General features: G+C 34.7%; 1 protein-coding gene across 1 annotated transcript in view; it reads left to right on the top strand.

The window, feature by feature from the left end:
* Window positions 1-17,261, top strand: part of LOC125673983 (uncharacterized) — a 41,960-nt gene that overhangs the window by 11,426 nt on the left and 13,273 nt on the right. Inside the window, exons 2-7 of the mRNA XM_056166202.1 lie at window positions 6,902-7,322; window positions 7,601-7,868; window positions 8,031-8,199; window positions 11,645-11,782; window positions 13,163-13,292; window positions 13,449-15,042. Of these exons, the coding sequence (XP_056022177.1) occupies window positions 7,047-7,322; window positions 7,601-7,868; window positions 8,031-8,199; window positions 11,645-11,782; window positions 13,163-13,292; window positions 13,449-15,042 (2,575 nt within the window). The 5' untranslated portion in view covers window positions 6,902-7,046. The remainder of the gene's footprint in view (window positions 1-6,901; window positions 7,323-7,600; window positions 7,869-8,030; window positions 8,200-11,644; window positions 11,783-13,162; window positions 13,293-13,448; window positions 15,043-17,261) is intronic.

The following is a 17,261-nucleotide window of genomic DNA, read 5'->3' as shown; positions in this document are numbered from 1 at the left end:
CAAGGGGTACTGAGAACCTATTCTAACCCGGATCCCCATGGGATCTTCATAAGAAAAAGGTCTTTACATTAGTGAAGGGGGATCACATATATTTTTTGAAAGTCAAATTACATCTTTAATCTGCCGACATCTAGTTAGTATGGTGCACATATGTCAGAGTTTTTGTTATTGTGTTGGTCTGCATTGGTTGATGGAAATAATTTTAACACAATATATACAGTTATAAGACCACAGATCATTCGGTTCAAGTAATTGTCAAATCCCTAAAAGATCATGTTGATATACATATGTTTGGTTTCAGATATAAACTTCACTCACTGCTTGATTAATTGTTTCATCGGCTAATGGAGAACCATTTTGTCAATTAAGTGTCCTAATTAATGCAGAGTCAAATTTTTCTTTAAAAAATCTTAGGAACCAGTAATCCTCAAGACATATTGGAAAGGAAGAGTTGAAGTTTCTAGCCACAGATCATTGAATTTTTACTGTATTTTTTTTTATCATGAGTTTTAGTCTGGGGTTTTCATTTAGAGGGACTGTGTTATGTCTTCCAGATGAGAAAGTTATCTCCCTTGTCTTGGATGAAGAGATTTAGAGGCCAATTTGTACTCTCTTCATTGCACACAGGTAGAGCTTGGTCGTCATAAGGTGTAGCCATTTAGTGTTTATCGGTGCTTTTTCTCATTCACCCAGAAATAGATATATTGACAACACGTGTTTCATGCTCAAGCCCTTATCAGCATAGATTTATTGAGGTCAAGCATAGCCATGACTGTGTATACTTATTTCCAGGTAAGAGAAACTGCAGTTTGTGAAATAATATTAAAAATTAAACTTGGGTGGATTTTAGTCCTAGGGAGTGTACACTTTCATCCTGTTCACACCCTGGGGTACCGTAATTGTTTGGGGTAGCAGTGGAGTGTATATATGGAAGTTTAGGTTCCGCTTTCTGAGATACAGTTGAACAGGTAAATTTTGTAACAGTTTTTTACTAGAGCTATTTTATGTGTCCTTTTTTGTAGATTAAAATCACATTTTTGTCCCATTTTACTTCCAGATTACATATTTTTAAATTGTCATGTTCTTTGCAATTTTTTGTAAGTTATGTTAATAGAATTCCTTGTTGGACAGTGCTTGTGTTGTCTGTGTAATCTCGAACAAAGAGAATTATTCCTGCCTGTAAGAAACTCCTTCAAATCTCAGATAACTCTTTTACTACTTAGTATAATGAGGAGTGCTACTGAATATGGTTGCTCTAAAATTTTAAGTCAGCTGTGTAAAATAAAAATGGCAGTCTGTCTCTTAATTTTCATAAGACAAATGTTACTAAATTTCATTTTATAGCCGACCTTAGCCATAGGCTCAAATCAGCAGTTCCAATGTCCATTATCTGTCATTACATTTTTTTTCCTCTTTTCCCACTTTTGCCCAATCTTTTCACAAAGTATATTCTTACTTGTAGTGGAATCAATTTTCTTCAAACAGAAGTTCCATGCTCCCTTTCAAGGGGAGATGTACTATGTAAAAGGAGAGCTTTAAGTCATTGCTGAAACACCGTTTCCCCCTGAATTTTATACACACCTTTACAATTTGTTAGCCTTTTGAATTTCTGGTTTCTTGCATGATTATTCGAAGTCGAAGAAAATGATGGATTTTTACATTTTAAATGTACCAGAGTTTAAACAATATTTCCAAAAATAGGTGTTGCATGTGCCTCTCAGTTCGCAAGGTAGAACTGAACTTGCAACAGAACTGCTTCTTCTCGATTTAATACCAGTCGAAGACCCCCATTTCTATAAGTATCTTGAAACTATTATTTCTTTTTGTCATTATTAAACCAGATGACACAATCACAATATGAAATAAAACAAAGATTTGATAATCAATATGTTTTAATTTACATGTCATGCAGTTGTAGATATATCAAAATAGCTTAGATCACATTCAATGTATTATAATTTGATAGATCCTCAGTTCAAACAATTAAGCACTGTTGTCCAAGTATTGATAGTTCTGTAGCCCTTCAAAAGCATCAAAAATGAACTTTGCCACCCTACTGACCACTGTTGTATTTGCTGCTCCAATGAACACAGATAGCCATCACAATTTCCTTCTCTCTGCAGAAGTTTTGGAGCGATGGCCGTCACCTTGTCCACTGCCCCTAACTATTTCTTGTATGAGCATGACAGCCCACAGTAACATTATAGAGTGTTTGAGAACTCGTAGTAGTCATACTGTAAATACTTGTACATATATTGTCTGCACTGGAAGTATCGAGGGCTAACTAAACTTTGAAATCACGAAACTGCAGTGTGTAAATTCAGAATAAAACGGTGTTCCGGCAGTAACTCGAAACTCTCCTATTGAAGTTGATGTGGGTGTAGTGTAAATACAGGTCCAGATAAACTAAAACTTATAAGCTGCCTTATATAATGAAGATTTTGTTTTGTTCAAACTATGATTCCTCGAGTTAGGATAGGGTCAAAATAGAGGTTGAAAGTCATATGTAATAGTATCATGGAAAAAAATATTTAAAAATCTTCTCAAGAACAACAAGACTACAATATTTCAATTTACTATCACATATAATTGTTAAATGTGACCCATGAGGCCAAGGCAGGGCCACAATAGGAGTTTAATGTTTTCAGGAATATATTTAATTTTAAGTACACAAGGGTATGAACTGCGACACTTTACACCAACATACTTCATGATGCTTCGTAAAAAGTATACCAGCGTGAAGTTTTGCAGTTCATTCCCAACCCTCGTGTATTTTCAAAAATGAAATATATATCTTGTATATATTTTTTACTTTAATTTTTGTTGGAATTCTCAGCCGTTAAAATAGATGTACTTATTTTATATCAAGATTAGTAGTCCTGTATTCATACATTGTTTACAACTGCAGCGCATTCATGAAGAAATGTCTATCATTACAATGTGTAAAGATATATCAAAGCAGAAACTCTTATTAAGTAATATCTTTAAAGTATTCTCCTCCAGAATAGCAATTAGTCTACAGTTTATCAAATTGATATGCAAGTACTTTATATGACCTAATTTTTGCTGCTGTTTAATTATCACTATTTTTACTGAATATTATAGTGAGCAGGGGGACTGGGGTTTGTCTTCACTGTTATGGCCCACTGACCTCGTGTTGTATTCAATAGGAAAACCATAATTTTACTTGATTTTTTTTGTTTCTTAATAACGATGGAATCACTGTAACCATACATAAAGTTTTACTATGCTCAAGGTATTTGCACAGCTAAATGAAGGATCTGGTAATTGCATAGATTAGATCATGGAACGGAGTGAATTTTCATCCCAAGCCTCCGTGAAATTTTGCACTTTAACTCTTTTATAGGATGTAAGAATGATTGATTTGACTCGTATTTCATATGCATTATTAACAGCAAAAAATTTCAATATTGATAATCTGTGCCCAGGTATATGAAATTTTCCTTCCTTATACAAATAATTGACGGACACTATTTCCTCTTCTGTGAAGGGTCGAGTGAGATGGGCTTCCTGGAAGTGATCATTTACTCAGTAGTACGCTGGAGAAGACTCATCAAAATTGTAACAGGGCTGGAGATGAAAAAAATACAAATAACTCTTCAAGATTTTCAGTAGAAATCAAATTAGAGATCAGATAGAAAAAAATATAATATGCTTAAACAATTGGTTATGGGTTTTGTGTGTGTGTGTGTGTGTGCATGTGCTATAATGGATTTCAGACACCTGAACTTAGGATCAGAGGTTGATATAATGTAATGCAATCAAATAAATACAAAGCTATCATTATAAATTCCATGATGTGTATATGTTCATGTATCCTCAAATATTTCTTTAGCAATAATAAGTGTATAGTCATTAGAGAGGACCCTCTGTTCACTAACACTTAATCAATTTCTGTCTGTTGGTGAAGGATCATATGCATTTCAGAACATCTATTTTTGAAAAATCAATATTCTAGAAAAAAATCAATGAAAATCATAAATTCTTTTAAAATGCATTCATTTTGTGATTGGTATTATGAAAATGCATACAATGTAGCAAGTTGCAGTTTTCCTTGAACAGTTGTATGAATGCATATCATTTCTTTTGTTTATGGAAAAAACTTTGAAGAAGTCAAAGTTCAAGGTCAAAGAGGGTTGTATACGTACATTTTGTCTGTTATATAATAAACAACAGGTGCTTCAAAAACTGGAAAGAAAAATTCTTTTATCAACACTTGTAGAAAGATGTTTCATCTTCTGATGTTCATTATGCACTAGTATGCTGGCTCATGCAGAACCAGTACTCTGCAGCAAATTCTTGAGTAAGAAATTTGTCTTTATAGAGGAATTGAATATGAAAATCAAGATGATGTGAAGTCTGTAAAAGTAGTGTTACGATTTTACTTGTTTGACCTTTCACCTAATCGGCATAAAGTCTGAAATCTGTCTCTGACCTTGACCTTTCACCTGACCAACATGAAGTCTCTAATCTGTCTTTGACCTTGTCCTTTCACCTGACCGACATGAAGTCTCTAATCCGTCTTTGACCTTGTCCTTTCACCCGACCGACATGAAGTCTCTAATCTGTCTTTGACCTTGTCCTTTCACCTGACCGACATGAAGTCTCTAATCTGTCTTTGACCTTGTCCTTTCACCTGACCTAGGATAAAGTCTCCCATGAATATGGTCGGGGCATTAAGTGTTACCCCTCTGTCATTCTATAACAGTTCGTTTTCTGGACTTAAGTTTGCTGTGTTTGTAGATAATGCACATAATTTCAGAACACATCTTGTTTTATACTGACTGATAAGGCCTGTGGGACTCTTATTCTCAGTCTGAGTTTCTTAATTTCTTAAATTTTCAAGAGACACAACTTCACAAGGCTTGCTGTGTATCTTGAAAAATCAAGGAACAAGAGTTTGAGAAAACCTGTTACTAACGAGCACAAGTCATGGGACTTGTCTCTAGCTCCCAGTTATACACTTGCAGGATCTTGGGATTTTTGTGAACGTTTTCCCTTCAGTTGATGTCAACTTCGTTGAAATATACATTTACATGCAATAAACAGAGTCCTCTCAGTGATCTGTCAAAATGAAATATACAAGGGAAAAGTTCGAAGATTGAAAAATTAAAAGCAACCAATCAGAATCTCCCCAGGTGTTACATAGCATGTTAGTAAAACCAAAAAAGAACAACTGAGTGGTAGTGTTGAAACAGAAGTTGATAATGGAAGAAATAGAAATACCAACTTACAAGTGTCAGGGGATGAATGATTGTTCTATAACTGTCCCGTGTAACTTCCCTTTTAATGGACATGCATATCTGTATTTCCAAGAAAGCTTTAGTTTTCAATGATTGACATTTCCAGTTCATATTTTTGAAATTTTCTGGTTCAGCATAGTTTGTTTATATTTGAAATTTTGGGCAAATTTTGTTTAATCTCCTATATTTGGTGGTAGTCCTGATCATGATTGTCACTCCTGTGTATTTTAATTAAGAAAGGATTCAGAATATTGGAAAGTCATTAGAAAGGCGTGTAAAGATGATTAGCAGGGTCCCCAGTTGTTATGTAAGATTGCTAGACACTGGACTGAGACCCCCTAATTAGCTACTTATACTGATGCTGATGAAAATGGACTTTCAATCCGATTTTCCAGATAAGTTACATTGTTGTTATTATGCAACTGAAATTCAAATTACGTGACCCTACACTCATTTGAGGGCAGCTAGCATCTGAAGTTCTAATCCAGGGTTAACTGAACATTAATTAATTACCGTTGAATTAAAGATGTTAATAGGCAGGTGATTCAGGTAGATGATCTTCTTGACCATTTATATGTCCTCAAAGGTTTAAAGATTTAGGAACAACCCTAAAAAAAAATGTCCATAAATTGGTGAGGAGAAATCCTTGACCAGACAGATTACATGCACACATCTTACAGACCATTGTCAACTAACTGTTGATAATAGAAGGGAACTCTTCATACAGGATAATATTTGTAAATTTATACCAGGATATGATTCTCCTTCGTGAGTATTGCTGAAAAGTTAGCTTTTCATTTCAAAATTTTATTTTTAAAAAAATACACCGTCTCCCTCTAATATTTTTTTTGAATTTAAAATTGCCTTATTAAAGTTTCAAAATGCAAAACAAATACATTGTAAATGATAAAGTTGCATAGTGAAAAGTCCGAGCATCTATGGTGTATAACCAATCAGTGTTCAAGGGCCTACATTATTAGAAATAATATTGGAAATGGAGTTTTCATTTGGTGTTCCTGACATCACGAACACAGGAAGTATGCAGCAACCTAACAATACAGTTAATGGGGCTCAACCTGCAATGTTATGCCTGAATGGTTATCCATAGAACCCTAATCACCCAAATCCTTGCAGGGCCATGTTATATTTGCATAAACAATTACCCTGTTGTAAATACCATGACGTTCCATGCACAAATTCAGAAAAGTAAACGAGGGATTAATGCCGATTGCATTTAAATGCCCTGGACCATGAACAAAGCAGGAAATTGCCTCTCTTGAAAATATCAAGAGTCAATCTGTTACTGTGATAACAATCCTTTAAATTTGTGTTCTAAATGTCTTTGGTTTTGGTTGATTCCATGTCATTTAACAGACAATGAAATTTGTTTGAAATTACTTTTAAAAATATGGAAATGTTTGCTTTCATCTGAAGTCTCCAGGATAAGGTCTACTAATTTTTCCAATAACTATTGTTTAGCCGAGGTGTCTTGATATAGGACACCTACCAACACTTGATTATTTGTTATCATTTTAGAAAGAAAAAACAATACTCCCTGTTTTCAGTGAATTAACAATTTATGAAATGATTTTTAAAAATCCTTATTTAGCATTAAATATGATTTTTTTTTTTGGTAGGAAATTGAAAGCTTTGATGTTGGACAAGGAAGCCTAAGAACAAAGATCTGTGCCATGTTGATTGAGGAAACGCCCTAACTCCCCTAATACCTGAGTAATTTCCCCTGATGAAACAAGAGTTACATACCCAGATGGTTGATTTGCCATGATGACAGCAGAAGTTATCAACATTCAAGTCAAACAGGAAACTGCAGATAGCAACCACCAGAACACGACCTCCAACAAGGTCACAGAGCCGGAGGAGAATGGTGTGCAGGTATCCGAGGAATCCACTTCCCAGGAGTCAGCACCACCAGCGGTGTTCGTACAAGCAGCCACTACTTTGGACAGCGGCAGTGTCAGTGCCAGTGAGCAGTTACAGCGCATGATTCAACAGCAGTATCTAGTCAACCTCATTCAATTTCAGCAGTCTATGCTGCAGGTAAACTGATAGCTTTTGGCAAGTTTAAGTATCTTGCACAACTAGGAATGATGTTGAGAACTTTGACAGACTTTCTTACTCTGTAACTAACTTTGTTACTTTATAACTACTAGGTTAAAGGTATAGGAGCTATATCCAATTTCAAAACAAATTTTGGGGACAGAAAGATTAATGAAATGATTATTAAAACTTATTTCTGTGATAATTTTTGGCTCCATTTCTTTCCCCCAAGCAACAGTGAATGTAAAAATGAATATTTATCATGAACCGTATTACAGACTGGGCAGGCTATGCAGCACCACCAGAGTTTACTCTCAGCCATAGACTTCACCAAACTGAATCAGGACACGACAGTGACGTCTGAAGCCACCACCACTCAGGTTCACAATGAAGCAATCGACAAAGAGAAGAAACAGGGCAAGGTCAACATTGAGGGCCTGCTGGATATTGGGTCGGACTCTGAGACCACTGAAAATGGGGACGGAGTCCTAGGAGAGGGAGGTGATGACATGGCAAAGGGATGCAAGGACAGGATCAGACATTCTGGTAAATTGTGGTTTGATGTTAATATCTATTGAAATAATGTAAAGTTTACTTGATCTTTAAACTTTAGCTGGGTTCTGTTTTTATAATGTATATGTACATCCCTTTTTGTAAAAGAATATGCCAGTATACAATCAGTCCATGTATTTCAATGAATATTTTTAGTTGGTGGAAGAAATATAAACCAATATGGAAGAGAATTTACAAATGGACGGCCACTTCCTGACCATTTAAGAGTTCAGATTCTACAACTAGCCTTACAAGGAATTCGCCCCTGTGAAATCAGCAGGCAGCTACAGGTGTCTCATGGATGCGTCAGCAAGATCCTTAACAGGTATAGTTTTATAAAACAACTCTCCTCAAACTATAATGCATCTCCCAACTTCAGCTACTTGCAGTAGAAGTCTTTCTGTGCAAATCGCTGTCCTTCAGTATCCATGGACGATATGTTTGACAGCCCTGTGAATTCTGATTATCTCATTAAATTTTGGAGAATAATTGATAATATGGATTTTTAGGACTTATGTGATTATTGTTATTTGTTGAGTCGTATGGGTGTCTAATTGTAAAGATCCCGATTTCAGTCTCTTGTTGACTGTAGAGATAACCCTGTGAGGAGAGGAAGATGTGTTCTGGGTCAGAGGATCATGGGTCAAGGTTATAATAATGCTCATTGAAAGGGTGACACCTCAAATTTCAGTGTCTTTGGTGTATTCTTTAAAAAAAATCATCGTCTTCATTTCATCATATGTGGTATTGTCAGTGTTTTATATACAGGCAAAACTGCCATAGCAACCCACTGTATTAAGCGACTCACTGTTGTATATGACCATAAAAAGTTCCCCCCAACCTGGCCCAAGACGTTACTCTATATATTGTACCTGTATTAAACGACCACCTGTCTGACGCGACCAACGACCATGATTTTTACAACCTTTTCGTGTATTTTCACGAAATTTTACCTCTATTTAACGACTGTACATTTTTCGATTACAACGTGATTACTACTTTCGATTTCGGTTGAGCCAACTATTCTGGGAATTATCGCCCCTAACACTTTCGTTTTCAAACGCACGACTATTCTGGGAATTATCGCCCCAAATACTTTCGTTTTAATACGCACAGTTTGGCGATGATCTTGATTAGTCGGCCCTCTGAATAAATTATTATTCCTAAGCTGTCAACATTCAGTGTCGTGTGTGGTTAATTAATAAAACCTGAGTTGTTGTTTATTTAACAAAATCAAGGATCAGGGAATCAAGGCCGGTGTATTTGAAGGTGTGGATTTCGACAAACTTTAAGAAGTGTCGGGTAGGCTAGATCGGAAATGAAAATCTACCACTTGTTATACCATTATGTTCAACAGAGTGAAAAATTTGCCTGGTTGCGATATAAATCAGGTAAATATTGTGCTTTAGTAGGACTAAAATTTTAAACGGAGTATTCACAGTTTTCCTGTATGAGATACTAGAGGTTTCCAGAATAATGACCGGAACTAGCGGCTCACTTCGACATGTCCCGAGTATTTGACACATCCGAGTTCTCGAAAATTGCCTGCATTAGTTCTAAGCTTAAAAGATTTGCTGTGCATGTACAATGGATATTGTGATTTATTTAATGTTTCTCAAATTGAATAACATTTCTCCAGCATGTATTGTACAAAAGGAGACTCAACACTTCACCATTTGCTTTCTTACCACAAGTGCTGCATTTTTTAGTTACACTGTACAAGTAGGCTATACATGAATACCCTTTGCAACAAAGTGTTTATAAGTTTTAGAAAATTTACATGCAGTTTATAAATAATTTTTAAATCTCATGTAAATGTGTAATATGAAATGCATGAAAAGTTTATCATTCTTAAATAGATTAAATGTAATTTTGATGAATAAAAAATTATGATACAACACATTGTATTCTAGATTTTTAACTACAGTGTATTATTAATTTTATTTTACAACTATTAAACCCGTACTTGATATTCTTAATGATAAATTCCAAATACATGTAGTCATTTTCTCCATTGTATAAATTATTTGCGAAATTTAATCCATTAACTGCGGAAAATAGGCAACCTGTATTAAGAGACCACCTGTCATATGTGACCTTTTTTCCATTCTCCGCTGGATGGTCTCTTAATACAGGTTTGACTGTATATATATGTATATATATATATATATATATATATATATATATATTTATATATGTGTGTGTGATAGTGTTGTTATGTAAACTGAAAGCTGTAACATGTATTAAGCTATGTAATGTCAAAAGTATTGACATCCATGATATGTCCTTGTTATACCTAACTGGCAATAATAAAGATGATTAAACCAGCTATATAGGAGCTTACTGTTCCGTACTAAATTTCATTCAAGATATCATTCACAGCACATGTACCTTGTATGCTGAACAGATCTTAAAATTTCAACTGGGTTTGAGATATTAGAGTCTGCATCTCCAATATGATACCTGAGTTTATAGATACAAGCTGATGGTCTCAGATTTACCACATTATAACAGTAAATCTGGGTATATTTATGTAGCATTAGAGATTAAAACTTGAGCTGCTTGATCCACAACCATAAAAAAAATGTGTAAATTTATGCTCTCTGATGTGAGAAGTACAATCATTGGGCTGGCTTTGTCTTTACTTTCCAAGTAGATTTGAAATTTGGGAAGTCGATCTAGGTATGAAATTTGACGGTAACTTCTACAGTTTCAGAATCTGTTCACTCATTAGACAAGGGATATTTTATTTAGATATAATTGTTCACATGTCAAGGTGTATTTGGGTTGATACCATTGGTAGCAACACAATATGAAAAAGAAACCCTGTGCTGCTTGAATGCCCCCCTGTTATCTGTGCACTCATCAGGAACTGGAAAATGGCCGATTTGTGACAGATATTTTTGTCATTTATTTTCCACTCCATTACCTTTCATAGTCAGAAATCCACCTAATCCTTTTATAGGGTTATAGTTTTTATTCCTCTCAGAAGTTAAAGAGTGAAGCTTTATGTGGAGGCAGGCAAGCGTGGTTAGACAAATTAACACAGTCTTTTGAAATACACTGAACTTTGCTGTCACGGGTCGGAGACTGCCAATGAACCAACGGGGTGACATGCAGTGTAAAGAGACGTATAACGACACCCATTCCTCGGGGTGTCCTCGTTAGGGCTATAGTGCTATGAATACACACAGTTAAATGTTCACCGTGCACTGTTTTTCTCTATTCCTTTGTTCATGGGTGATTTGATCTGATTGTTTAAATTACATTGGAATAGTCTGTTGTTAATGTCTTTGAGGTCAGTCAGAATAATGCTTTTGTTTTACTGATTGTCACAGCTTTATTTACTTTCATTTTGTAAATTCAAAAGGTTTAGCAGACAAATTTCTGTTGTCATTATACACGTATACAGAGGTGTTCCATTAATGTTCATGTTATATGTAACAAAATAGGAATCGTCTTAGTTGACATATGTAATGCACATATTGTTCTTAATATTAAAAATCAGTTTGAAATACACAGAGCATGGAACATTTAATCTGAAATGTTGATGTTTCCTCCTTGTTCATTTGTGTTTGACAACAACAGTCAATTTGTTTATTTTAGTTTTGTTTTCTGATGAACTTTTTATTTACATGTATAAATTTGATGGCAGTTCATAGAAAATGTTGTCAAAGATATGGGGTCAAGGCAATGTTAGAAATTTAATTGCAGGTTTCAAAATGTCATTTTAATAATTTCATAAATTTAATTTGCCCTTTTTTTAACAGATACAGGAAGACGGGAAGCATCAACCCAGGTCAGATAGGAGGAAGTAAACCCAAGGTCACGACCCCAGATGTCGTGAACCGTGTCCGACAGTACAAACTAGAAAATCCACAAATGTTTGCTTGGGAAATTAGGCAGAAGTAAGATTTAAAAAATAACAGATACCTACGGTAGTCTAAAATGGGTTTTTAGGTTTGTCAGTTAATTATATAGTATGTGTGAGGGTTTTTGAGTGATGGACAGTTATCAAGGTCAGTTGTAAAAAGTAGTGTAAAATAAAAGTTGAAGCAGAGAAACATCACATATGTTTTGTGTGTATTTGAATTCCATCAGTAGAAAAGCTACATAATCAAAAGTCCAGATATCTTACCTACATTGTAGAATGGTGACATAAAAGATTGTATCACAAAACATTATGTGAAAGATCTGCTTGATCTCCCAAGTGTGACTGTATCTTTTTAAATGGAAACATACTAATCATTTTTAACCAATACTTAAAGTTTTCAAATTCTATACTCTTCATGTTTGAAAGAAGATCATGTTAAGCTATTTACAAGTGAACATGAAAAATGGACAAAAATATCTCTAACACTTAGCTTTATTGATTTTTTAAGAATTAATTTTGCGTGATGGAGTTTTGTGTACAGTAGCCTTTGGAACCTTTAAAATAATTCTTGCAGAAAATTCGTGTAGATTTGCCTGAGTGCACTCCAATAAATCAGGGGTCGGTGAAAGGTATTGATTAGAATTCATGGTGTGTTTCTCTATTGATTGGTGGACTCTGTTGAACAATTTGTTGAGAAGGAAGCAATGGTGTGCAACATTGCCTAGATACGCAGAAATGGACAGAGAATCAGACAATTTCAGTTATCAGCTTGACAATCAATGCCACTGTGCCCACAGCAGATAAAGCAGGATTTCAGTAGTCCTGGAAACAAGCATATTTTCATCTACATTACTCTCTAGATTTTTCTTCTTCTTTTTTTGTTTAATTATATTCTTCAAAAGATAAACTGAAATTACAAAAGTGCAATAAAAATTACATTGACTGTGTAAAAGTTTCGTAAAAATTACATTGACAGTGTAAAAGTTTAGTAAAAATTACATTGACAGTGTAAAAGTTCAGTAAAAATTACTTTAAATTTATAGTGTAAAAGTATAGTAAAAATTACATCATATTTACATTAATAGTGTAAATGTTTTGTAAAAATTACAACGATATTGTAAAAATTACATTAATAGTGTAAAAGTTTAGTAAAAATATTACATGGCCATTCTTCCAGCATATTGAAAAAGTTTGATCTATATTTGCAAGGACTTTGTAAAATTTTGAATATCAATAAAAGTTCATCAGAAGTTGTATATCATTAAAGATCTTAATAATGAATTGTTGTTATTCTTAAGCTAATGGATCAACTCTATGTTAAGAGTTTTAATACAATAACATGTAGTGATATTGTTTGATTCTACAATAGACTGTCAGAGCTTATTAATTTTATTTATAATTATTACTGTTCCAGGCTACTAGCAGATGGGATTTGTAATGAGAAAAATATCCCCTCCATAAGTTCAATAAACAGAATTATCCGCGATAAAGCCATTCTTCAGAGACGCTGCATTGAGGGAATTCCAGTTGTTGACTCAGATGATGTAAGATTCTGTGTATAAAATCTGAATTATGAAATAGAAAATAAGTGTATAAATTATAACATGATGATTTCTAATTATTTTGTTTAAAGGTGGAATATCATTTTTGACAACATTTGTCATAAATACTTGCATCTATGGTTGTTTATTTCCCAACAGGGTGAAACAGACGAACTAACAATTGATCCAGAACACTTGAAGCATTTCATGATTGTACCAAATCTGACTTCTAATGCAACAGACAGTCAGTCTGTCATCCCCATTCAGGCTCTCTCCAGTATCTCTGCAGATAGTCCCCAAACGGTTGTCATACCATCAGTGAGCATGCCCAGTCAGAGTTCAGTCACATCTGTTTCCCCAAATTCTCCGACTTCTACAGTTGTTACATACCAGGTGACATCATCTACAGAGCCAGCATCTGTCACACAAATAAATTCAGAGAAATGCCCAGAAACAGAGGCATATGACATTGACAAAGAACAAGAAACAGCAGTGTCCTTCATACAGGAATCCTCCAGTGATGATGGAGACTCTTCAAAAGGTCATGATATCAAGATCATTCAGTTAGATTATAACAATGATGAACAAATTAAAGCTGGATCTGGTTCAGAGAAGACGGATGTGACGACAGCTGACACAAGCAGGCAGAACAACCTGCAGGCAGTTTTGTCCCATTTGATATCTACACAAGCTACCACTATCTTGAGAGAGGAGGACCCTAAACAGTTCACAGAGGCAAAGAAAAAATCTCCACAGGTCTCCCCACCTTTGACCAAAGCGGACATGCCTCCTCCTTACAGTGTAGCAGTAGGACCGCTATATACAACCATTCCAATGTACAGCCCATCTATTATGAAATCATCGCCACCAATTACAACACCCACTAGTACTAAACAGATAAAGGGGAAATCCAAGGCGGTCAAGTCAGAAAACAAAGAAAGTGGGGAACATCAAGGAAGAAAATCCAGATCCCAGCAGAATTCCACATCAGCAGCTTTTATACCCGGATCTGGATTCTATGATTACACTCTACCAGACAGAGGATTAGGAACAGGTCAACCTACTACCAGCAGAACATCCCCTCCCCAGGCTGGTAAAATGAGCGCTGGATGGCCCTTTTCACAGTCACCAATTCAGCTTCCTATACCCAGTCCAACTTCATCAGAGAAGAGTCGCACTTCACCGCTGGACCTGTCATCTACCCCTCAAAAAGAGGTTCAAAGGTCACCTGTTGCAAGTGGAGAGAAAACAGACCCAGTGACCAGTTCCTTAAAAGTGCCTCCACCGGCTGATCAAACAAAGAAACAGATTATTGCAGAAATCAAAACAGCTGCAGAGGAGAAGCAAATATTTGATAGAACGCCGATAGCTCACTATGACAAAAATGTCCTGATCTTTGGAGAAAATGCGGTTGAGATCATTTCTGTTGGAAACAACAAGTGGATTGTGAGAAATGAAGAGGAACTGTGTCATGTTGCTACAGGAGAAGTTATGAAGAAAAAATCAGGAGAAACTTCTCCAACAATGCAGGTGAAAAGACTGTCCACAGAAAGTGCTAGTGATGGTAGCATGTTGAAGGTTCCAAAAATCAATGTAGCCGATTCACTGAAAACAACAGGTGCTAAAAAATCTCCACAGACAGTTGTCAATGGTGCAAATATCAAAGGCACCGCCAAAGTGGATGGAAGTGGAGAACATGTGGATGACAATAGAAATAACTGTCCAGTACTACAAAAAATGTTGAAACCAATTGGTCAGTGATGACAAAACTTCTGGTGAACATCTTATCTTCATTTTGAATTTACAATACATCCACATTAGAAAAGATAAGAGAACATTTTGGTTCTTCTCATTCAGTTACAGTGTTCAGTTTGTAGAATGGAAACAATTTTGTCAATAGAAAGAATTGTTTCAAAAAAGTTGTTAAATTTATAAAATTTTACCAGTTCGAAGAACTGTGGTGTATGTATAAATGGTTTGTAGTTTAGGTAGTGTCTTTACAAAGTTTTCAATTATACAATGTATTTGTACTCATTAAATGTTTTTGGTGCTTGCGTGTGTATAATACTGGATGATATGTACCAGTAATCTTATTTTAATCCACAGTCCTTTGATTTGCCATTGTCCAGATTTTTTCATCCATGTTTAATCTACAAAGTTTGCCATAATTTGTAATCCACTACTTCATATACCGTAGATCTGTTTGATTTCCGCTGTAGGGGTTATCCCCCTTTTGAGATGTTTACTCTATTGCATCTTGGTTAATTTGCATGAGTTTAAATTGGTGTTCTGTTGGAAAATGATTTGTAAATATGTAATTTAGTCTTGATTTTATGCCAAACAATTGACAATCATGTGAATATGTTTTATTTCTGCATTATAAGCATGTTAATATCTTAGATTCAGTTGGAAAGGAAGAAAGTTTTGATGAAAGAGATAGCCTTTTCAAGTATAGGTAAGGTAATGTGTATCATGCCTTACTATTTTTATGACATAGAGGCCCTCCTTGCTGATAAATAAATCCTGAAATGAATTTAATTTATGAAAAAAGTATGGAAAGAGCCTAATTTGGGATCATTAAGTGACTTTTTATGAAGATTGAATGCACATCATTCCAACATATGTTACTTTTAGAAAAATGCTGACCATCCTAAGATGTGATAACATTGATATAGAAATATTCCTGGATTTCCAAATTTTTTATGAAAAAGTGTATACTTTCATCCCTTTTTCCTTTTTATCCCATGGACAAGATTCATCATGTTAACGCATATGTATCTTTCAGAGATGCATATAAAAAAAAAAAAAAAAATGGCCGCAGATAATGAAATATTAGACATTATGGTGGTAAATGTTATTATGGTTTTATCACAAGAGCATTGCAGTTAGAAAGATAGGTATTTGAAATCTCTAGGATTTCACTTGAATTTTCCACAGTTTTGAGAGACCAGATTAGGCCCAAATGATATACACTTCTCTGTGGGAATTTTTAAATTTACATATGCAAGTTTTGAGATCAGAGCTCTTCTTTGTCAGAGGTCCATTTACTGGTACTCGGAATGCTTAATTGGGATAGTGTACCCCTACAATCAATGAGAAAGATGATAAAATAAATGTTTAAAGATACAACTGTTGGAAATTTGAAATACTATTAAAAGAAATGCTAAAAGAAAACATGAAAACTATGTCCCATTTGCAAGTAATATCCTGTTTATTTTATGTGTTTCTTAACTCCCTGAATACTGATCACTTGCGTGGTTTGTGTATCCGTTGGTGATGAAACCGAGTATGAAAAACTTATATTTACAAATTCAGTAATAGGCATTTGACCCACCCCAGGTTTAAGAATTTTTTTCATGCCTTATCAAGTATGAGAGTTCTCTAAAGGGAAATAACTAGGACACATCTCACAAGTCGCGCATTGAAAGGAACCTTTTTGTAGTAATATTACAAATAACACAGAATTATGTTGTCACTGGTCACATGTTGGAAGTTTCATGCTGTGATGAATGGATATATTGTCTCAGATAATTTGTGATTTAAGTAGATGTGTTGATTCTTTTTCTGACAGTAGCATGTATTGTGATCTGAATAATCTGTGTTTGCAAACATTGATTTATTTGAAACGAGATCTGCCCATTGAATTGAGAAATAGGGTGTAGTTGTTGTGATGTTATAGTGTTAGGTGTGAACTGTTGTTTCTGTTTGGTATCATGTATATATATAATATATATAATTATATATATTCGTTGTTGATGGAAATCCACTCTTTTAATGGAACAAATTTGTTGTTAGATATGTGTTCTAATTTTCTTAATTTAGTGTTTTAAAAATTTTATGTAGTGATTTTGTTCTTTACCAAGGGAAAATACAAAGAAACAGAATGGATGTTTTTGTTTTAAGAATTTCTAGAGATATTTATACTTATGAACAGCTAGAACGGTTCTTTGTTGGTTTGAATTCCAGTAATCT

This window comes from Ostrea edulis, chromosome 1, assembly GCF_947568905.1.
Source record: "Ostrea edulis chromosome 1, xbOstEdul1.1, whole genome shotgun sequence".
Taxonomy (NCBI): Eukaryota; Metazoa; Mollusca; class Bivalvia; order Ostreida; family Ostreidae; genus Ostrea; species Ostrea edulis.
This window is presented reverse-complemented; position numbering and strand designations above follow the sequence as displayed.